The sequence below is a fragment of the Condylura cristata genome, unplaced genomic scaffold (genome assembly GCF_000260355.1).
Source record: "Condylura cristata isolate star-nosed mole 26May11 unplaced genomic scaffold, ConCri1.0 scaffold00004, whole genome shotgun sequence".
NCBI classification, from domain to species: domain Eukaryota; kingdom Metazoa; phylum Chordata; class Mammalia; order Eulipotyphla; family Talpidae; genus Condylura; species Condylura cristata.
The window spans coordinates 35019331-35043364 of NW_004567105.1; the positions used below are offsets into that span (position 1 = coordinate 35019331).

Genomic DNA, 24034 nt, shown 5'->3' on the forward strand with positions numbered 1-24034 from the left:
GCTTTAACCCGCTGCGCCACCAGGGAGGGCCAGGCTGTCTGCTTTTTAAGATGAACCTTGAATAGAATCGAGTTTATGTGTGTGTGTGTGTGTGTGTGTGTGTGTGTGTGTGTGTGTGTGTGTGTGTGTATAGTGTTTGTGTATGAAGAATAGAACAGAATTTGTAAACATTTGTCATTGTTGTCTTCTAAATTAATCTGTTCTAGTGATAATCAAACGTGAAATGTCACTCCTTATTAAAAGCTACAGAAAAACTATACACTAACCATTAGTATTATTAAGTTGTTCGCTTAAGAGTAAAAGTGAAAACAAAGTGATATGGTTTGAATAAAGTAAAGAAAGGTGAAACCAAAAGGATATCAGCTTATGTTTAAATATCATGAGTTCCTTAACGTACCATCTGGAACTAAATTTAACCTTGTTAACCCTCCTTAGCTAAATATGCAAAGAAATCCCTGTTAATTTGTATAATAGACCAACTAGCTGTAAAATTCCATGGGAGAAGGAACTGTATCCGTTCTGTTCAGAGTTCTCACCTCAGCATCTGGCAATACAGTATGCTTAATAAATATAGATTGAATGAACAGTCGTAGTCAAGATATTTTATTTCTATAAGTGACAGATTTCAATGTTCTTACAAAGATTTTTATCTCTGTGCTCACTGTTATGAAATCTTCAAAAAAAATTGAAATGGCAACATTGGTAGCAGCTAAAAAGTAATGTCAACATATTTTTACACTTATAAGATTAGAAAATGTTTTCCTTACTATTTCCTAAGAAAGACTTACAATGGAAGGCACATGGCCTCATTTGTTAATAAACTTTTCAAACTCTAGTTTTCCTATATTCAAATTATTCATTTCCTTTCGCCTTAGTGACTACCATTATTAGTCCACTCTAATTTTCATTGTTCTATGTTTTCACCCCAAGCTTTAGCTGATCATATTCTTTGATTTCCTTACCCCAGTAGACTCCTTTTTAACCATGGAGCTTAAAAGCGACACTAGCTGCTTTTTGTTCCCTCAAAGTTTTGGGTTTTTTTTTTTTTTTCCTCTCTCTCTTCAGGATCATTATATTCCGTTGTGCCTTTTATTATTGTGTCTTTTAGGATCTCCTAACCTTGTATACTCTTGGGCTTTATTTAATAGTGAGCTCCCTCCTCCACACTAAACCGTGCTCATGCTCATTAGGTTTCTTAATCCTCCATAATTTGCTTTCATGAAATCTTATACCTTTGAGTTGCTGTGTTCTATGAGCCCATTTCCTTAGTACAGCTATTCCAAGCAGCCCAGAATCAACAAGCACTAAACATAAGCTTATTCACTTTCTCAGCCAACATGACTCTACAGAAAAAAAAAATCTTTGTTTTCAATGTTTATGGACCATGAAACTATACCATTTAACTTGGTATTTCATTTTCTCACCCAAACATTGCCTGAGAAGGTTAGGACCATAGAATTAGACTCCAGGCAGTCCTTAACATATTTATTAACTTACAGACTTCAGATTCTTCTTGGTCAGAAAACTATTCTATTTTAATAGAACAGAAATAACAATAGCCTGTTATTCTGTAATGCCTCGTAAATTTCTTTTTTTTTTTTTCCTTATACCCAGAATTTGGGAAAACAGAAAAACTGTTTTGTTTTGTTTTGTTTTGTTTTTTTCAGTTATTCTGCAAAAAACTCTCCTTCTCCAAATGAGCTGTATTTAAATGATAGGTGCATGTTCTTGGAATCTGACTACATAGCCAACTAACCTTTTCAGTAGTTCCTTTTTTTCTTCCATTCTATTTACTACATCTCTAAGCACCTTGTTGATGGCTGAGTACAGAAATGCTAAAAGAGCATATATTTTAGCTTTGTTTCTAATTTCATAGGTACTTTGATAAAAAATAAAATGAAACTAAAAACCAAGAATCTTGGTAGTGAATTGAAAGAGTTAATATTTTCCAAAGGTGCCTAGCTTATTCAAGCAAAGTTTACACTTCAACCCTGTGCATGTTAACTTGTGATCCTCCCCATCCAGATGATAGAAAGCAAAGCCAGTAAGTTCTTTCTTTAATTGGTTTGCATCCACACACTGACCTCCAGGGCTCTGTTTACATAGCCTATCATGCAATATGTTCCACAGTTCTCTGCCTCTTTCAAAAGCATGTTTCTCCTGAGATTTGATATATGGCTTTCATGTTTAATCACTACATTAAACTCAATGCTCTGCTTCCTCCAGCATCAACTAACTTTAACTTCCCTTCTTGGGAGGTGGGGAGAGGAGCATGGCTTCTTGCTACTTCTGAACATAAAAGGAAGTCTGTTTTACTTTATTACTAAAATCACCAACTACATATGATCACAGGTAAGCAACATCAGCATATCAACCAGTAAACTGTACTAAAAGGGAAACCTTAAAATTCCTTAAAAAGAAGGTAGCCTGATTGTTCTGTATTGGTAGAGCTGAGTAACTTTAGGTGATGGAGTTATAACCCATCAGAAAAAGAATTTAATTAGTATACAATTCAGTACAAAGAGTAGATATAGCTAGATAACAGATAAAGGTATTAATCAAATTAATCTTGAGGGTGGACTTCTACTACTGGAGTTCTCAGATCAGCATCAGTTCAGGGCTCTACCATCTCGTTGAAGGTTTTCTTAAGCTCCAACACTAACAGAACAATCCAGAGTCTCTGTACCTGGAAGTGGCCATGGCAATGCCACATTTCTTAGGGTCCCTTTCCCAGAACTATGTCCCTAGTTTCTGAGATGGATGAAAGCCTCAAAAACTTAAAGAAGCTGAGTCAATATGTAACTTTCAGACTTAAAAAAAATTACATAATATGTATTTTACTTTAAAATATTTCAATAAAAAGAAAACAACCATGGCAAATTACTAACAAGAGTCAAATCTAAATGATGGTATTGTGCATGATAATATGCTAGTTGTATTATCCCACTACTTCAGCTCAAGGTTTATAAAAAAAAACTTTTGGAACATAATAAAAACACAGAGGTTGCTGATTTGTTTTTAAAAAATCATGGTAAGAAAAATTTATATATTTTTCTAGTTTGATAATTTTGGTATATATTCAACAACTACCATTTATTTTTTAATCAGGTACTGACAATGAAAACTTTCCTTCCTCCTAAATCTCTCACTTCACATCTGAAACTTACTTATACAAACTGCAAATGTATTATAAACTGCATAAATTAGATACTTTCTTTGACATATATATAATTTTCCCTGAAATCCTTTCCTTTTTAACTTGTCACAGAGGTTAGTATTTATTTCTAAGGTTGTTTTGTTGTTGCTGTTGTTTGCCTTACATTAAGATTGGCAGCCTTAATTTTAAAAAAAAAATCTTACTTTTCCAGTAACATTACAGCTGTATACAACATCAGTTAGCTTACTTTCTGCACGTGACAGATATTGAACCTATTGCGGTCAATGATTTTGTCATTTCAATGATACCTTTTTTCCTAACCAAAATTTGTTTGATATAGAATATCAAAGAACAAACTGCTAGTTTCCTTTGTCATGATCCCCCTCATTCAAAAAACTCTTAAGAAAAAAATACCTGTTCCCCAATTTAAAGCCAAATAGATTCTTAATATAACATATTTAAATTCAAATTAAAAAAGCAAACTTTTAGTCAGATTCCCCCAAAAAGTTTTCAGTGTACAGAACATTGTAGTTCTCAAAGGCATACACATGTTGTCTATGATAGACATTCTTTCAAAATTTAGGACTTAAAAAAATAAGAGTCATGGACAAAATCTTTGCTCACAAGAGTGAAAGATGTGTGCCTGTACAGATGGTAGAACTATTTTCATGATAAATACTAACCTTCACTACAGGAATTTAACAGTGCACTTTAATTTGGATTTAAAAATTTAACATAAATTTTCTGACTTTGACAATAGCTGCCTAATATTTCAGTTTTCTACACTATTTCCAGGTTTTACCTTCAAAATGAACCTAGTAGATTTTTTTATTTTAAAAAGCTATATTCCAGATCCTATACCCTAAAACCAGTTTCTGACTTCATGCTTAGGGATTTAAACGAGAACATGATATACTGAGTTCCGAATAAAAATTTTGTGATGGCTAGCAATGACGAAAATGGTTATTTTTATGCGAAAATTCATTCTCAATCAATTTTACCAATTTATTTTCATTATACTTAGAAATTGTAGCTATTAAAGTATGAAAAAGACTTTTCAACCTATTTTGAGTCATCATCTGGGATTAATAACAGTCAAATAGTTCATACAATGCCCTATGCCTTGACTCTCCATATTCTCAGTATTGTAAAACAATGCTTACTGCATCACTGACACATGTATTCAGAAGCTCAAGAAAATACAGAATGGAAGATTTCTAAAACTATGGTTCTCAAATTAGGTGAAATCATTTAGTCAAATATATAGACTTCATATTTTAAATGTCTCACTAGCTTAGAAAAATCTATAAAGCTATCCAATGAAAGAAAGATGGAAGCTTTTGAAGAAGAAAATTATGTTGACTCCTAATGTAGTACCAAAAACAATATATACAGCCCTTGGTTCCTTTGGAAACACAATAAACAAAAACATTTTTACCTTAAAATATAATGTGCCCAAAACAGAATAATACTTTTAATTTCAGTAAGTTATATATTTTTCTACAAATTATTTTCTACTGGAATTGAAAACTAATGTTTGTTTATCTATTAACAGTTCATCAGAGGGGTAATTCCTTTACATTAGGTGAATTTTGTGCTTTAATTATAAACATCAGAAACTGAAGCATATAAATCTCAACAAGTGACATAAAGACACAGTCAAATCTGAGGATTATATGGCTACATTCATGCTTAATGAGTAGAAAACATCTAATGAGGCTGATATGCCACTGTTTGTGGGAATGTAAATTTTTTCTTAATAGATACAAAATAATGGTGTAAGGTGATCTTAGTTTTCCACTACTCCCATCCCTAACAAAGTAAATTTCTTAGCAAGCTATATGTCTTACACAAACTTCTATCTGTTTTGGCTAAAACTTTATAATTATAAAACTTTATAATTTGCTGGAGTAAATGGTTCTATTACCCATATTTGATGACAAGTCACTTGTAGAGAATTTTCAAATTATTCAGGATGCTTTGTCCACTGAGAATAATACCCATTTTTGAGCAATGAGTATCGTACAAGCCCTGCCTACTTTTTTAAATGAAACTCTGCAGATATAGAGCATTTAATGCTTATTGCAGAACTATCAAGAATCCCAAAGTGAACATCTCAAGTTATGCTTCCAAGCAGCCAATAACCCTGCTCTGAGGTGGGGCTCATGTTTTGAAAAGAAACTGCCTAGTCTGTTTAAAATCAAAATGGTTCTTGATCTGATGAATTACTCCTCAGAGAATAATGTAAATAAAATATACTCAGAATAACATTATTAATGTAAACATACCTGAACCAGAGTCAAATTTGGTTTCTGACCTGCAAAAAGAAAAAAAAATTTACAATATAAAAACTGCTTGTAAAAGAATAATAGTTATTTTATGGGGAGAATAAGATGCAATAGTTACAGATTTCAGTAATTAGTAAACAAGTAAAACAGCTTTTTAAAATGTAAATACATACTTACTTCAACTGTTTTAATGTATGCATTACCCTAGGTCCCGTAAATATGCACCTATCCATAAAAATAGCAGAGTATGGAAAAGATATTAACTTTTTAAGCTTGCATTTGAAAGGAAAGAGATAAATTATGTTTTTTAAAGCAACCCAATCTCTATTGATGAACTTGCTCTACTATTAAAATCAAGCAATAAAAATCTCAAATTTGAAATTATCCCCTTAATATAATGAGATTTCTAGTTAATCAACACCAAGCAATTTTTCACTGTTTTTCACAGAGTCAATGAACCTAGTAAACCCCGTACATCTAATAAGAGGGAGGAAAAAAATCTGAGCCCTTGTGGGAACATTATGTTTCAGATATAGGTTAATACTCGTTGTAAATTCAGAAGCCTTTGAAGCTCCCAGCTCGGCTGTGGGAAAACTTCTGTTGGGTAATTACTCTCAAGATGCTGCTGATGTGCTGTCAAGCAGAATTAACCCTATGACTAGGCCTATCTACACAAACTACTATAAGGCAGCATTGTCTATATCTAGCTCTCAAACCAATTAGTAGGCATGTTCCAGTCGGATTTATATCACACATTAACAATCAATAGTATATATGTTCACAGCTGCCACAGCAAGATCCAAGAACCTACCAGCAGGAGTCCTGTTAAAGGATGTTACATTGACAGAGATTTTTTTCCTGGGGAAATGCAGTTAACTAAGTGGGAAAGGAGATTTCTTTGAAATTATGCCAGGGTACCAAAGCACTTTTGGAAGCAATGGTTTTCTTTACCCAAATTAGCTTCAAGAAAAGTCATCAAAGCAGGGGAGGGGGTTGGACAAAGGAGAACAGCTTCCTTTGTCATAAAAATTCATTTTCTTTAAGTAGTACCAAATAAAGTTTTACCTTATGCTTACATAAAGCTTATGTAATCAATAATTATAAAACAAACAAAAAAATTGATGTGATTATAACCACAGGTATTGATAACCACCACTATAATCCCGGTTTTTCACTGGGTGCTTCCTTCGAGTGCTAAGCCATTTTCACTGCTGTTCTCTCTCCTGTACAGAAGGCCTCATACCTTCTCCTTTGTTTCTACCATCTAGAAGAGGTTATTAATCTGTAGCCAAAGTAGCTACAAAGTGCCAGTGCTTGTATTCAACAATGTTTGTTGAAATTTCTCCACCCACATCCTTCTTGTCTGTATGAGGTGTGCTTCTGTCTAATATTCTATGTCCTAAAATACATTATTTCATCATTCCTAAAACCAGAATGAACCAACAGTTCCTTCATTCTGCTGTATAAACAGAAAATGGGTCTCCACATGTGCTCTGCAGGATAAAAGTACTGCAGAATTTAAAAAAGACCCTCCTGTAAACCTCTGCCCTGCTCTTGTCAACCCCTTCCTCCTTGGCTTCATAATCAAGTTTATTTAAAAGATAGGCTATATCCTATAATATATGTATTGTTTTCCTTGACCTCACAACATATTTTCTCTTTGAACCACTACAATCTGTCCTTGCTAGGGGTAATCAGTGGTTTCCCAATGCTAAATCCAAAAGCCCAGTTACAATCTCTAAAGCTCTACAACTAACAAATAATACTACCTGAATGGTTTAACTGTGACTTCAAATGCCTCAGTTACTAAGATGAATTTACTTTCCACTAGCTGTCTGCTTGGACTAGTGAAGTTCTGAATTTGTGTCAGTGAAGAACAAGAACATTCCCAGGTCTTTCAACATCTCATGAGGCCCCACCATCTGACCACCTATAACAATGAGATCCCTGACCAGTGAAAGGGGAAGAACCATGCTCAGCAGAAGCCCTATCTCAGCAGCTGTATCCCAAACCAAATAACAGGAAAAAGGAGAAGTCCCAAAAAAAAGGCCACATGAATGGTTGAGAAAGTAATACAACATGGAGAGAGAATAAATCTCCAGAACCCTATCAAAGACATACCTTACCATAATAAAGCAATCTACAACACTACAGCAAGCCCATAGATAAAATTATTCTCAATGGTGAAAATCTGAAAACTTTTCCTCTAAGATCTGGTAGAAGACACCTATTCAACACAATATTAGAAATAGCTGCTAGAGCAATTAAACAAGAGATAGCTATAAAAGGAATCCAAATTGGGAAAGAAGTAAAACTATCATTATTTTCACATGACATGATAAGATACCTGGAGAACCCTCAAGACTCTGTGAAAAAACTAACTGAAACAATCAATTCTGAAAAGTGGCAGGGTAAAGACAATACACAAAACTCAATTGTCTTTCTATACACAAATAAGAAATAGAGAAAGAAATTAAGAAAGTGATCCTATTTACAATTACACCAAAAATAAAATTATATACCTAGGAGTAAACCTAATAAAGGAGATAAAAGATCTATCCAAAGATAACTGTAAGACACTGTTAAGAGAAATAGAAGTGGACACACAAAAAAGAAATATATTGATCTCCTAATTTCACTACAACTGTTGCTCTGAAGTCTTCTAGTAATTTGATTAATTCTATGGTACTAGGGACTTTTCCCAGCATTTGATCTTGATCCATTAATTTGGGTAAATTTTTCTACCTGCTCATTCTGTTTGAAGCTCTTTGATTATTTTTTTATGGGTTACACTAGACTTTATCCTTCCCAGTCCTGCTGTGATTGTTTCACATTACAATTGCAAGTCACAAGGTATTGGCCTAAGGTATTGGTCTTAGACACTGTGCTTTTTCTTGCTGTATGGTTAAAACCTTATTATCAATTAGAATGACTGGAACTTCAGAGTCAGCATGAGGTGGTGATCTAAGAACCTGGACTACATGGTGAAGGCTGAATGTGTGTGAGGATAAGGAGAAATAAGGGGTGATATGGCGGTAGTTGCTGAGTAGGGATCTGCAATCACTACAGAACTCTGATAGCCTACCAGTTTCAGGACAGCCAATCTCTAATGTCTTGCTGAGTTAGTCAAGTATGGCATTGTTAGGTCACTGTTAATTGGTCATTTCTGTTACCTTCAACCAATATACCCTAACTACTGTTGTTACCATAGTAAAACTAGATTATGACTCTCTATTCACTCTTTAAAACTTCAGCTTTGGGCCCTCCCTGATGACACAATGGGTTAGGACACAGCACTGCAAGCTGGCCCCAGCCGCTTCAATGTGAGTCCAATCCACAGCCCTGGAGGTGATTCACGTGGCACAGCAGACCTCTTCCTTCTCTCCCACTGCTCCCCTCAGCCCTGTACTTCGTTAGTCTGCCTACTCATCTTTGGTTAATCCTCTCCCCTCCCCTGCACTTCTGGCCTGTACCCCAGTTCTGTATGCATAAATAAATAAATTCTATACTATATTTTGATGAACTGTTGTCATAAAGATAAATAACATAAAAATATAGTTAGCTACTAAACTAAAAACTGAGGAAAAGGTCAACTAGAACGTTCCCTTAATTTAATTAAATGCTTAATTTTTTAACTAGTAAATAAAAAACAAATTTACAAATCAAGATAATCATGAGCAAAAGAACTGCAAGAATTCATCCAAGACACTTTGAAATCATGATACAATTGTGACTACTATGATTATGTGATTTTTAATGAAAGAAAAAATTACACTTTTGTATGAAAATCAGATTTATAGTTGCGTGGTTAAGAAATATTACCAAATCAAAACAATTCAAAACATCTTAAAATTTGCCAATATTAAAAAGTAGTAAGTCATGTTCCAAGGGGAAGTTTAACTTCATTACAAAATATTAATATACAGGAGACCAAATTGAGACGTAAAAATGATTCAAAGAAAACAAAAAAGCAAAAACTATAGAAAAATATATTAAGAGGTGATGTGCAAAATTCATTTTTTCCAACTTTCAATAAATATTGATTGAGCTCTTAGACACTGGGCTTTATGTTACACACTAGGTGTACTGTGGTAACTAAACACTACAAAGTGGGAACAATGGCAGAAAAAGGCAGTCAAAGGAGACAGGCAAGGTCAGTCCAGCTCTTGCACTTTCTATCACATAAGACTTCAGAAAAGTTAAGAATCAGGTCAGCTATTTGCTCGGTTAACTACTAAGTTTCAGTTTCACTGTCTATACAATAGTGTAGACTTTAAAACTTAAATGTAGATTATGTGAGATTCCATAAAGTGATCAGGTCCTGGCACATATTAAAGGTGAATGAAAGGTAGGTTTTATCTAAGCAATAATACTAAATGATATTAAGAGACACATATAATTAGCAATATTTTAGCTAAGTAAAAAAATACTATATTATTAAAAGGAGGATTGTGTTATTGTGCTCTGAGGCACCCATTTCAATATGGCTGTTAAAATGATATAGTAAAAATGAGAGAGAACGACAATAAAAATAACTGATTAACTAGAAGTATTCAGTTAGTAAGTAACTAGATAACTAGAAGGAAAATAACTAGATAACTAGAAGGTAAATAACTAGAAGGAACATTCATGGAAAATAATAAAAATGACCTGATTACATATCTAAAATGGCAATCTTTGAAATTCTCCAACAAAGCGTGGTAAAATGTATTCAAGATCATAATGGTATAAGAATGAGAACTGTAATCTAGGTCAGAAACCAGAACTACATACTACCTGAGTCCCATTTTCCTCTCTAATAAAATGAGGGATTTAAAATAGATTAATCTTGCCCCACAAATTATCCAATGGAGAGATAAGCTATTAAAAGTTTTCTGTAGTTCCTAAGATGAAAAAATGAGAATAGGGAGGAAAGATAACAGAAGGAAAATGAGTGGACGTGATAAAAGTTTGCATCTGTAGTACTCAAATCTATAGAAGGAAAAGGCTGGGGAAAAAGATAATTGTTAAGGCTGTCTTTGGCTCTCAGGTTCTACAATTCTCCCTCAACCGTATTAGTAACTTTTTAAATTCCAATATCATTTTACTCAATCATGTTTTCTGATTTATAATGATATGCACCTGAAATTTACATAATATTATAATGCACTATTACCCCAATAAAAAAAATTATAAGACTTGTTTCTTGTGCATATTCACAGAGAGACTAAACATTTTAAACTAAATATCCTTTAGCTATTGAGAATAAATCCAAAGTGCTAAAAAAAAGGCATTAAGAGAATACACCTTCATGTTATGTGCTGAGAGAACATCCTCCCAAAATGCATAGGAAAACATTCTAAACACTAATACATCAGAATGTGAGTATAATTTAAAATAGGGCTTTTAAAGAGGTAATTGAGTTGAGATGAATTCATTCAAGTAGGCCCTACTCCAACATAACCGGTGTCCTTCTGAGAAAGGACACACAGACCCACACAGAAGGAAGAGGATGAAGACACGGGGTAAAGATGAATCAAGAGACAACCAAGAGTCAAAAAGACAGGCCACAGAGGACTCTATCCCTGCCTTCACCTTCACATCAGACATCTTACCTCTGGAATTTTAAAACAATAAATTCTATTGTTTAAGCCACAGAGTATTTTGTAGTATTTTGTTATGAGAGCTCTAGCAAATTACCACACTTCATTTCTTCCAGTCAGATACATAGGAAAACTCAAGCTTTACTATAAGTCAAAAACCTAGAAATTAGTATAAACACTTTTAATATATTTTAGGTAAATAAAAAATTTTATTTTTCTATTCTCCCTCACTATTTTTAACCATAATCTGCCAAAGTGCCTTACCTGCATTCTAATCACTGGGCAACTACTTCTGCAAATTGCTGGAGACCACCAGTATGCATAACATAGGATTCTGATCAATGGGTTCTTTGTCTCTCCATGTTGCTGAGGAAAAGTGTTTCCAAAGGATTTGCCTGGTCCTTTAACACTAGTGTTGTATACATACTTGTCATGTGCTCTCTGGGGGACCAGGCAGACAGACTAGGGAGGTAGTAAAATTTATTGCCCTCCATCACTTTTACACATAATATTTGTTTTCTTATTTTTCCTAAAAAAATTTTGTTGTGGCCCTCCCTGGTGGTGCAGCGGGTTAAAGCACAACACTGAGAAACTAAAGCCACTTCCGCATGAGTTTGATTCCCGCCTGCCGCCTGCCCCGGAGGTGACCACATGGCCTGGCAGACCTCTTCTGACCCGCCTGCTGCTCCCCTCAGCAGTGTACTTCGTAGATCTGCCTGTCCTGCTCCCCACTCTGTCTCTGGTGAAGCCTCTCGCCGCCCCTGAGCCTCTGGCCTGTACCCCAGTTCTGTATGCACAAATAAATAAATCTTTAAAAAAAAAAATTTGTTGTATTCTACTTGTAATCAGAAATAGCATAATAGAGTACCTAGCAGGTTAATGTTAAATGGCAGTTTGTACAAATTTAGAGGCACAAGAATGAAAAATTCATACAAGTAATCAAGAATTGACTACTGTACATGCAGGTTCTAGATACTTCTATAGCATTTAAGGATGTCAATGATGGAGGAAAAAGTAAAGGAGGATCCACCTCTATCTGGGCATTCTTTCCAGGCTTCATTAGGCCTAACTGCACCATGGCTTTATAATACAGTTTAACAACTAATATTAATAATGATAGCTGTAAGTCATGAGTGTTATTTAATTATGCTGTTTAGTAATACAAGGATATTATTTAATATATATATTTAGTAATACAGGGATATTATTGAATATATATTTAAATAAGATTTTTTTAAATAATAATTTTAATGTTAAAATAAACAGTTTGATCATCTAGGGAATATGTTTATCCAAAACTATTCTGAGATATCACTGTACACAAACAAAATAACACAAGATTAAGAAGAGAAAACATAATTTGAGGATAAAGTGGCTGGGGGTAAAATCTGAAAAAAAATCCGATTTTAAGGTTCTTCCCTGTTTCTCCAAGTCCTAAAACACAATGTACATTGTTCTCATTTTTAAAAGTTAATAATATCTGCTACTCCATGCAGCTTTTTGAGAACAAAATAAGTAATGAAGAATGACCAGATTATACAAAATAGTAGTTAAACTGGGCATAGGAACTATTTTTCATGAAAATATTAAATTCATTCATTACTTCACTTGGAGAAAAGGCTGCTTTTAACACTGGAGCAGGAAATATGTAAGATAAATCTGAATATCTAGGAGTGCCAGAAAGTAAGAAAATATCTTTTAAAAATCCTGCATAGATAGAAATATGTCAAGGGTGGAAACTAACTCTTGGCCCAAAAAAAAAAAAAAAAAGAGCTCCCAACAGTCAAAGCTGGAACAATATGAGCATCAACATAAAGTTAGATTTTAACTCAAAATATAAATATCCATAAATGCAGTAATTATAAATAACTACTAAAAAAAATAAAGAGAGAAAAGGATCAAATCCCCCTTGCAAGAGATTTCAAAATAATTTAGGTAGAATCTCTGCCCTCAAACTTAACTCTCCACTTCATTAAGGACTTTCTTCTAAGATCATAATGTGGGAAGGCCAGAGGGGAGATGCAACTTTACAGTGAGGAAACCTAATGACTACTACTTCAATCCTGTGACCAAAGTCAGTATCAAAAGTGATGTCATATTGATAGTCGGTACCCTTGTTATAATCTGGTGACCTTCAAAAACCCATACCTCAGTCTAATCACAAGAGAAAATCAGACAAAGCCCAGTGGAGAGGATCTCTACAAAAGACCTCACCAGAACTTCTCAAAACTGTAAAGGTCATCAAAAATAAGAAAGTCTGAAAAAATGTCAACAGTCAACAGAAGCCTAAAGAAACAAAATGACTAAATGCAATGTGTACCTGGACACAGGATCCTGGAAGTGTCAAAGGATATTATGTAAAAACTAAGGAAATTTGAATAAGGTACAGAGTTAATAAAAGTGCCAATAGCATGGGTGAACTGGTGGTAAGAAGTCTACAGGGATTACCCATGAGATGAAAAAATGTAAAATATATACATATATATTTAATAAATAAGTAATATATTTAATAAATAAATAAGTAAAAGTGCCAACAGAAGTTTATAAACTGGGCAAAGGATATGTGGATATGTGGGAACACTCCATGAACAATCTGTTCATTTTTTTCTGCAAGTTCAAAACTTTTCAAAAAATACAGTCTATTTCAAAAAGTCAAAACAATGAGATCAGAGTGATTCAGATGACAGAGATGATGGTGAAGTACAGCACACAGTGAGGAGTCAGATTCATAATATACTCCTGAAAGTGCAGAGAAAGTGCAAAATGTGTTGGCAAATTACCTATGACGAAGTGTGGAAAGAGAATAACCAAGAATGACTTCGGGTTTTTGCTCAAGTTACTGGACAGACACCTTGACTTAGTATTGTGGGGGTGGAGAAGTGAGAGACGCAAACTAATCTTTCTTCTGAGTCATTTGCCTATTGATGTGCTAATGCCCATTTTATTCTTGTGAGCTCATAGTGCCAGTAGGCAAGCTTTATACTGTCCTACACAGGGTCTCAGATGAGTATAATTTTCTAGGTTTTCATTTTATCATAAAGATATTAAAAGCCTACTTTATAATAGAAAAATATATAACAACTGTAAAGAGATGGTATAAAGTGTTTGACCCAATTTGTAGACAAAAATTATTACTAACTCACTGGTCCCTAATCCCATATCAATGATTCTGGAAGACATATGATTATCTGAATTATAGCATTTTCTTTTTTTAAAGCACAGATTAAAATGTCTGGAAATCTATACTTTCTAAGTTCTCCAGATGATCTTGAGAACCACTGACCGGGATGGTACTCCTTTAAAGCAAAGATAACTTCAATTTAGAATAACAAAACTTCCACCTTCCTAATTATTTTCATTTGTTTACATTAGTAATCTCCAAAGTAAATTTTTGCCAAATGATGAATTTTTTTAAATTCCTGACACATTGTATAAACATCCACATTTACTGGTTTTATGTATCGTGGTTTTAAAGTTATCTTTGTGGTGAGCACTGAACTAAGCACCCAAATAAGTGGAAAAATGTCCAGAAAAGATCCAGTTCCAGAGCAAAAGGGGGATAACTTGCCACTATTTGGGAGTGGGTAACTTATTAAAACTATTATTTGATTTTATAGTGATTGTCTCTGCCACATGAATCAAATGATAAGAACTTAGATTATATATTCAAACTGGTTCAACAAATAACCTAAATAATTCATCACTAAAAAGATGACTCTTGTTAGGTCAGCAACTTACACTTGATCAACTCCCAAAGCAAAATAATAATAAAGACAAAGATTCCATTTCAAGAAGACTTCCCTCAAATCTGGAAACCATGAAAAGAAGTTCACTTAAAGATTTGAACTTTCATTAAGTTATAGACAGCCAAAAGCATTTATGGAGTGCTCACTATGTGCAAAGCACTCTATTTGAAGGAAGAGGTCTTGTTTAAAGTAGCCATAACTCAGCCCGTAAAGCCCTTTATGGTTTAAGATCAACAGTTTGAACCTCAATCAGAAACAAATGGGTTGCTGGTTCGTACTGAAGGATGCAGGTGTAATTTGGTCAGTACTGCTTAGTTTCTTAAGTTGAATGGTCCTTTGCAGCTTGTGTAAATTTCACCTTCTGGGTGGTCTTCCAGAGCAATCTCAAAGAGGGTGCACCACAGAAGTACTGGAGTTAATTTATGCTTATGTAGACTATGAGTCATGCAACCGCCATTAACACTAAAGTGAGTCCATAGAAGTAAAATGTGCAAATCTCCAGCAGCATAAACTTAACTTTCCTTAAAGTAGAAAAATTGCAATTACAATGACCACTGAAAACTAAGTCAGGACATAAGTGAACAAAAGTATGGTTTGCACCATGTACAATGAAAGATAATAAATTATAAACTGTAGAAGGGATCATGGGTTACAACCAGCTAATCCATGATCATGAAATAAAGAAATGATAAACTAAATATAGTTTACATGGTTTAACTTTAATTGACTCTTTTCCTTCGTCTACTCATTGGTGATAGACAAAACAGTAAAACATTCAAATAGTGGAAAGAACAACACTAATAAGAGATGCCATGCACTACTCCTATTTTATGGCACACATACTTGACACAAGAATCTAGTATTTAAATAGTGCGTGTTATAATTTTACCTCATATTTGGACAGTTATTGATCTAAAAAAAAATTTCCTTTATCTATATCCCAAAAAGAGAAAATTTAATCTTTTTTTCTAAAGCTTATTCTATCTTGCTCTTTAGATTTCCTTTATCCTTATACTATAAATTGTATCCCACTTTCCACCTTTCTTCAAGTTACCCAAAAAGGAAAACAATAAAAATTTCACTTGTACTTGCTTTCCCTCCAATTATAAGGGTTTAGCTTTATCACTCCTATCTTACAATTAGATATAATGACTGTTATCTGGTATTATTCTAATTTTAAATATTTACCACAGTTTCTTCATTTCAATGAGAAATCCTGTGTTTACCAATCCACAGAACATCTTTTCCCTATGGAACACATATCAAGATGTAATGGAGCTAGTATTATGTAGGAACTAGTATTCCGTAGGAACTAGTATGCCATTATAAAACATACTTTGGGGAATTTTTATGCACCTGAAATTTACCAGGCTGAAATTATCATCTTTCCTCCCAAATCAGGTTGTAAAGATTAAATTAATTTTTAATAACATCTTCTACAAATCTCATATTCAAAGAGTTGATGTCTTTTCAGGTCTCAGTGCCTGTTATTTGTGGTGTCTGTTTCCTCCTTTACATCACTATTGACATCACCCTCAGGCAAACCTTCTTAAACCTCATCACAACTCACGGTAACCAAGCATTAGAATTAGGTTAAAACACGAAATCTGGCCACCACCACAATGTTAAACATCAGAATTTATAGGAGAAGAAGAGATTCAGACTTTGTGATCCTAATGGACAGTTAGATTTGCCAACTGCTAAAGCAAACCATGAAAGTTCTATGACTTACTTCTCCCCAAGAAGTATTTTCAGGTCTACTCTATTATCTTTTCAAGTGACATGGTTTTGAGTCTCCTATCTCAGCGGCTCTTCTCTGAACATGGTCTAAATTGTCCACAAACCTATTAAAGTGAGGTCTTACACTGAACCACAGAATGCTCTTGATATAGGCTGTAAGAGCAGGATTATAAATTATCTGTTGTGTCCCAGATTTCTCAAGATCTACCTTATGCTGGACAAGTAAATCACCCTCCTCCTTACTCTTTTCCTTGCAGTAAATTACTGCATATTATCACCAACACCAATTTACAATAACCACCAGAATATGAATTGCCCAAGAGACAAAACTTTCCAGAATTTTAAAGCATTACTCTTACCTAATTGACCTCCTGGTCCCTGTTCTAAATAACTAGCATGCTTTCCTTTCTCTAATGATCTTTAGTTCTGAAAGTTGAAATTTATACCTGTTGGACACATATTTTAAAAAAATAAAATTTTCAGAGTTTCTAAAGCTGTTCTTTTCTATGACCTTCCACCACAGGTAGCCTAATAGATAACATGTAGCCTTGAGATGTAGTCTGCATGTGCAAGAAAGCAGTAAATAATTTGTGACTTTGATATACAGTTCACATGCATGAAAACATACTTACATAACCTAGGCCTAAATTTTGTCCTGTGTGTCTATAAACGCTCATAGAGTTGGGAGGGTGTAAACTGACCACTCACTGACTGCAGTGGCCACCAGCATCCAGGGTTGCTGCTGCTGGCCACCAGCTGACTGCTGCCAAGGCCAAGGGCCTGAGGCTGCCCAAGAGCGCCAGAAGGAGCCACCCAGGGAACGCCCAACTGTCCAGAAGCTGTCACTGCTGCCACCTATACCATGCCCAGCGCTCAATCGGGGCCACTGATGCTCTGAATGTTGCTGCTGTCTCTGGCATGTTGTTAGCCCTGGCGAGGACTACCTGATTTTTCTCTTGTCTGCTGCATAAACCCAGGTAAGCTTCAAGCTGGTGCCAGACAATACCAGTCCTTACAATGTTTTAGTGTCAATTCACATGTACAGTGTTTTTTCTACTTACAAAACATTTCAACATTACTGAGGGACGTAAGTATTATCTCTACCTCATAAATGAGGAAATTAAGACTCATAATGAAGTAGTTTATTCAAAGTCATGTACAGTAAATGGGGAAAGTTGTGACTTCAACCTCACAAATCTTACACTTTAATCATAACTTTCTTCACTTGAAAATCAAGTATAGTGCCCTCCCTGGTGGCACAGCGGGTTAAAGCACAGCATTAAGAAGCTAAAGCCACTTTAGCACAAGTTCGATCCCCGCCCACCCCAGAGGTGACACACATGGTGCAGCAGACCTCTCCTGACCCGCCTGCTGCTCCCCTCAGCAGTGTACTTGGTATCTCTGCCTGTTCTGCTCCCCACTCTGTCTCTGCACCTCTGGCCTGTACCCCTTTCTGTATGCATAAATAAATACATCTTTAAAAAAAAAAATCAAATGCAGTCACTTGCCCATCATTAGGAAGTTAGCACAATTAGTACAAGAAAGCGACAGGTACCAGATGGTGAGCTACTAAGCAGAAAGAATAGTTAGCAGGGAGACATTATTAACATAATAAAGGAACTGAGGAGCTGGTGCCTTTGAAGACTGATAGACCTGAATTTGTGTCCTAGCCTGACCTCTTCCTGCCAGTATCACACTGACTGAGCTCTGACTTTCCATTTAAGTTATGGAGAATAAAGGAGATAATTTTCTTTAAAATGTTTAGCATAATGCCTAATACATGTTAAGCTCTCAATGGGTGGTTTTGTTCTTAATCCCTAATTCAAACCATGATAACAGTTTATTGAAATAAGCCTATTTGGAAATAAATACAAACCTTCTGACTGATGTCCCATCCCTCAATTACCTCCAAGTTTCTGGAATTGGAGTCATGCAACGGCTATTAAAATGTGGAAGGTAGGTGGAAGGAGAATTTTTAAATGATGCTTAAAGTGTTGCCCAAGAAAAGGTTGACACAACATATGAGGTTTGAGATGAGCTTAAGCCTCTAATGGCACTCTTTTCTAGGTTATAGTCACCACTCCTAGTCACTTAGATATAACAAAAAGAAAAGAAAAAGAAGCAATAACTTACAAGACACTGAGCGAAGTATCTATGTGGCATGTGAGTGGATTATATATATTTTAAATTTAAATATACAGGACAAATTTGGGCTCTCAAAAATAAATTTGGATTTACATCCCAATTCAGTCTTTAAACTTATCATTGGGAGGAAATCACAGTCAGAAGTAGTTTGTAAAATAAACTGCTTCTTAAAATAAATTGTTTGGTGTCTCTAACACATTCAGTAAAGGTGATATTAAAATAATATTTTTATCATCCATTAAATACATGTTCGTTAAAATTAATGTAAATTAATACATGTAAATTAAAATTTAATTAACAAAATTTTTAAAAATCCAAAGATTCCTAAGTTACACAAATAGCCTACAGAAAACAGTTTGAAGGACGTGGTAGGAAATTAAGTAAGGGAGTCCAAAATTACACGTCACCATTCTAATATCAACTTGATTCACCTAATCCTGCTGTTTCTTGACTTATTAAAATTAAACCATTTATTTAGCAAACAAGCTAAGTATTTAGGATATGCAAAAGCCCTATGTCCAGTTGCCCTGGGTGGAGCTGGAATTTACAAAAGTCCTAAATCATGACCTATTCTCTCAAGATGTTCATAAATATGATAGCAAACGACTTGCAAATAACTAATGTATGAAAATTTTCAATTACTCATCTGAGTCACATTACTAGGGGAATTTAGAACCTGATTACATTTTCTTTTATTCTAAAGAAACTGATGGGAGGGAGCTCTACCCACAGCATGGGTGGAATAAAGAGATATGGATCATCTGCTCTCTTAAATACACTATTAGCAAAATATCTGCTCAAAGGAAGATGCAATAGTTTGCTGACAGAGGGGCCACACTGATATTGGTAGCTTGCTGCAGGGCAGAGAGAGAGGATAGCAACCTAGGCAGCAGGTTCTCAGGTTTACAGAACAAGCTGGGAGACCACTACAGGTGTCTCAGCCAAGCACAGTGAATTATAACAGAGGGACATTTGGAGAATGGTGTGTGCACAGCATTGGGCTAGCCTAGGTGATGGGAGTTCAGCAACTGGCAAACAAAGCTTCTCAAACTCACTTCAAGCAGTGTGAGGGGATAAAAAGAGACTGCCGATGGAGCCACACTAAGCTCAACGGCAGAGAGACTGGCAATGGGCAGATCCAAGTGAGTAAGTCACAGCACCATACAAGTCTCACCCAGTGGCAGAGGTGGTAACCACCATTATTAGGTGGCACAGGGCACACAGGCCACAGTGAGTGCCCCACAAAGTCCATTTGAGTCCCATAGCTCAAGCCCTGTGAAATATGCCTACCTCTCTGCACTGGTAAATAACTCAAGCTTGGTGGAAGATATGAACAGCAAGGAGTCAGGACAAGAATTTAGGATTCCTAAAGCATCAAACTGGGCTTGCTTTGGAGGAGGCACTAGCCTGGAACGACTCTTACTCCTTACCAAGACTGAGGCAAGTATTTAAGCCCAAACCTCCTCTCCTGCCCCCACTTCCCACCAAAGTAAAGAGACGAGAAACAAACAAATCTAAAGCCATAGTGCCCCAAATGCAAAAGAAAAGGCACAGATATGAGTAGGAAGTGAGAAATGTGAATACAAGTTAGAAAAGCAGAAAGGGATTAGAAATCCAGAGAGATATACAAAGACTACAGAAATAGAGGATCTAATAAAGACTTTAAAATAACAATTTTTAAAATGCTAAATGATCTAATGTAAAGTCAGTCAAATGCAGGACAGAATATATAGGATCTCGGAAAGGAGATCCAGAGACTAAAAGAGTTCTTCATTAAAGGGATGAAAGATACTAAAAGAATACCAAAAAAAATCTTAAAAGAAAGGAGGGTGAATATGGAAAAGTGTTTAAAATAGAATTACACTAGCAGAAGAATTCAGACATAGAAGACTAAATGGACAAGTCACACAAGGGGAAAAAAACAAGAATTAGGAAAAAAAGAAGAAACTGTGAGAAATATCAGGCTCAGGTAAAATAAGGAGTGTGAGGATAATAGTTATTCCAAAAGGTGAAGAGAGAGAGAAGGGTACAGGGACCTACCTACTCAAACGAAGTAATATCTAAGAAGACTCCAAACTAGGAAAAGAAATAAGCAAGGATGTTCAGGAAGCAGAAAGAACACCCAAATTTCTAAACACAAAACATCCTTCCACAAGACATATTATTGTTAACTTAGCAAAAATAAATAAATATTAAAGCTGGTTGGGGAGGGAAGTAAGTAACATACAATACAAAGGTACCCAGATCAGGCTATGCTTGGACTTTCCATCAGTCATCCTCAAGGCAAGAAAAGAATGGAATGAATGTTCACAATACTAAAAAAAAAATACTGCCAGACAAGAATAATCTGTCCTGCAAAATTATCATTCAAATATAAGATAAAACAAAAGCTTTCCCACACAAAAAATAAAAAATAATAAAACACAAAAATAATGGAGTCTACCACCATCAAACCTACCCTCAAGAAATGTTGAGATGAATTCTTCTACAAGAAAAAAAGAAAAGAAAACTAGCGTCTGGAGTAAAATAACAACAAGAACACAATCAAAAGTATGAACAAGAACTTTATAAGTCAACAATAAAGCACTACAAGGAAGGAAGACGAGAGCATAATCTATACAGCTAAACAATAGCCAAATCAATACCAGCTCATTAAGGACTTTTATTATAATCTTTGTTGTAACCACTAAACAAAAATCCAGAATGAAAGCACACAGAGAGAGAAATGCAGAAACTAAGAGAATTACCAGGGAAAATCACCCAAATGAAAGAGGAAAATGAATCAAATGGAAAAGAAATAATAAAAAGAGAAAATAATCAAAAAACAAAGACACATTGTTGCAAGTAAATCACATACATCAATCATCATCCTAAATGTGAATAGGTAGCACTTACCAACTGAAAGACACTGGATGACAAACTGGGTTAAAAAGTTTCAGCCATCTGGGCCCTCCCTGGTGGCACAATGGGTTAAAGCAAAGCACTATGAAGCTATCGCAGCCACTGCAGCATGAGTTAGATCCCCAGCCAGGGAGGTGACCCACATGGCATGGCAGACCTCTCTTGTCTCACCAGATACTCCCCTCAGCATTGTATTTCAGTACATCTGCCTATCCTGCTCCTCTGTCTCTGGTGAATCCTGTCGCCCCACATCCACCCCCGCACTTCTGGCCTGTAACCCAGTTCTATATGCATAAATAAATAAATCTTTTTAAAAAAAAAAAGTTTGAGCCATCTATACTTTGGCTCAAAGTATACTTATAAGAAACTCATTTAAAAACCTAAAGATAGGGCCCTCCCTGGTGGCACAGCAGGTTAAAGCACAGCACTAAGAAGCTAAAGCCACCTCAGCATCAGTTCGATCCCCACCTGCCCTGGAGATGACCCACATGGTGCAGCAGACCTCTCCTGACCCCCTCAGCAGTGTACTTAGTCAATCTGCCTGTTCTGCTTCCCACTCTGTCTCTGGTGCATCCTCTCACCGCCCCTGCACCTCTGTCCTATACCCCAGTTCTATGTGCATAAATAAATCTTAAAAAAAAAAAACTAAAGATAAACAATCTTAAAGTGAAAAGTTGGAGCAAAATACATCAAGTCAATAAATCAGAGAAAAGGAGGATCTGCTCTCATATCTGGTAAACTAGACTTTTAGTCAAAACATGTAAGCAAGGACAAAGATGGGTACTCTATTATGATCAAGTAGACAATCCATCAAGAAGATATAACTGTCATTAACATTTATGTATCTAGCACATGGCATCTAGTTATAAAAGCAACTATTAGTGAACTTAAAACAACATATAGACAAAAATACAATTATGGTCAGAGACCTCAAGACATTACTCACACAGAGGAGAGGACCCAGACAGAAAGTTAACAAGGAAAACAAGGCCTTAAGTGAAATATTAGACATGATGGACTTAACAGGTATATACATAGTTTTCCATCACAAAATAAATGAATACACATTGTTCTCAAGTGAAGATGGAACTTTCTCAAGAGTAAATCCCATGCTGGGAAAAAAAATATGTTTCCAAAACAAAAAAAAGAAAATATACCAACCATCTTCTCAGGTCACAGAGGTAAAAAATATATAAATTAATCACATAAATAATCCCAGAATAAGCTAGAACATATGAAGACTAAACAAAATGCTACTGAATAACTCCTGGGTCAATGGTGACATCAAAAGAGAAAATAAAAATTATTTGGAAACCAACAAAAATGGAGAAAAATACTACCAGATCCTATGGGATGCTCTAAAAGTGGTAGTATAAGGGAAGTAGACAGCAATAAAATTCCACATTTAAAAACAAGAAACTAGCAGTCTAACTCTACAAATTCAAGAATAGTAAAAAGTAATAATAAAAGAGCAGAAATAAATGGAGCAGAAAACAAAGACAGTTCAAAAGATCAGTGAAACTAAGAGCTAAGTTCTTTAAAATAAATTAATGAATTAATGAATGAATAAAATTGACAAACCCTGAGCTAAGCTCACTAAGAAGAGAGAAAAGCCAAATTAAAAGAATTAGAATAAAAAGGGCAAAATTACAACAGATGGTACAGAAATACAAAGGAGCACAAGAATCTACTGTGAACAAATCTATTCAAACAAATTGGACAATGTAGAAGAAGTGAGGAAAAAACTGTTTCACTGAACCTTCCAAGACTGAACCAAGATGAAACAGATAACTTAAGCAGCCCAATCACAACAGCAGAATTTGAAATAGTAATAAAAAAAGGTTCCTAAGAACAAAAGCACAAGCATAGTGACTTCTTTAGTGAATTCTGCCAAACCTTCTAAGAGGATCTAATGCCTATCTTACTCAATTCTTTCAACAACAACAAAAAAATGTGAAGAGGCTGGAAAGCTCCCTAACACATTCTACAAGGCCAACAAGTCCCAAAACCAAACAATTATAACTCCCAAAAAGAAAACTACAGGCCACTAGCCCAGATAAAAATAAGACATACAAATCCTCAAAAATGTCTTAATAAAATGAATCCAGCAATATATTAAGAGAATCATCCAACATGATTAAGTGGGTTGCATTCCAAGAATGCACAGTTGGCTTTTTATGCAATCAATGTCATTCACCAAAACAACAAAAGGAAAATTTAAAAATCTGTTGATCAGTTCATTACATGCTACAAAAGCATTCAAGATTCAATACTAATTTATGATTAAAAACTATTAAAAAAATAAAATGTAACTTATTTCAACATAATAAAAACCATATAAAAAAAAAACAGACTCAATGATGGAAAACTAAATGCATTTCCACTAAGACCAACATCAAGACTAGGATGGCCATTTTCAGGACTACTGTTCAACCTTGTATTAGAAGTCCAGGCTAGAGAAATTAAGAGAGAAAG

The 24034-nt window shown here is 35.0% G+C and overlaps 1 protein-coding gene across 1 annotated transcript in view; it reads right to left on the reverse strand.

Moving 5' to 3' along the window:
- MSRB3 (methionine sulfoxide reductase B3) overlaps positions 1 to 24034 on the reverse strand; it is a 117294-nt gene that overhangs the window by 56649 nt on the left and 36611 nt on the right. The window contains exon 4 of the mRNA XM_012720571.1: positions 5446 to 5474. Coding sequence (XP_012576025.1) covers positions 5446 to 5474 — 29 coding nt within the window. The remainder of the gene's footprint in view (positions 1 to 5445; positions 5475 to 24034) is intronic.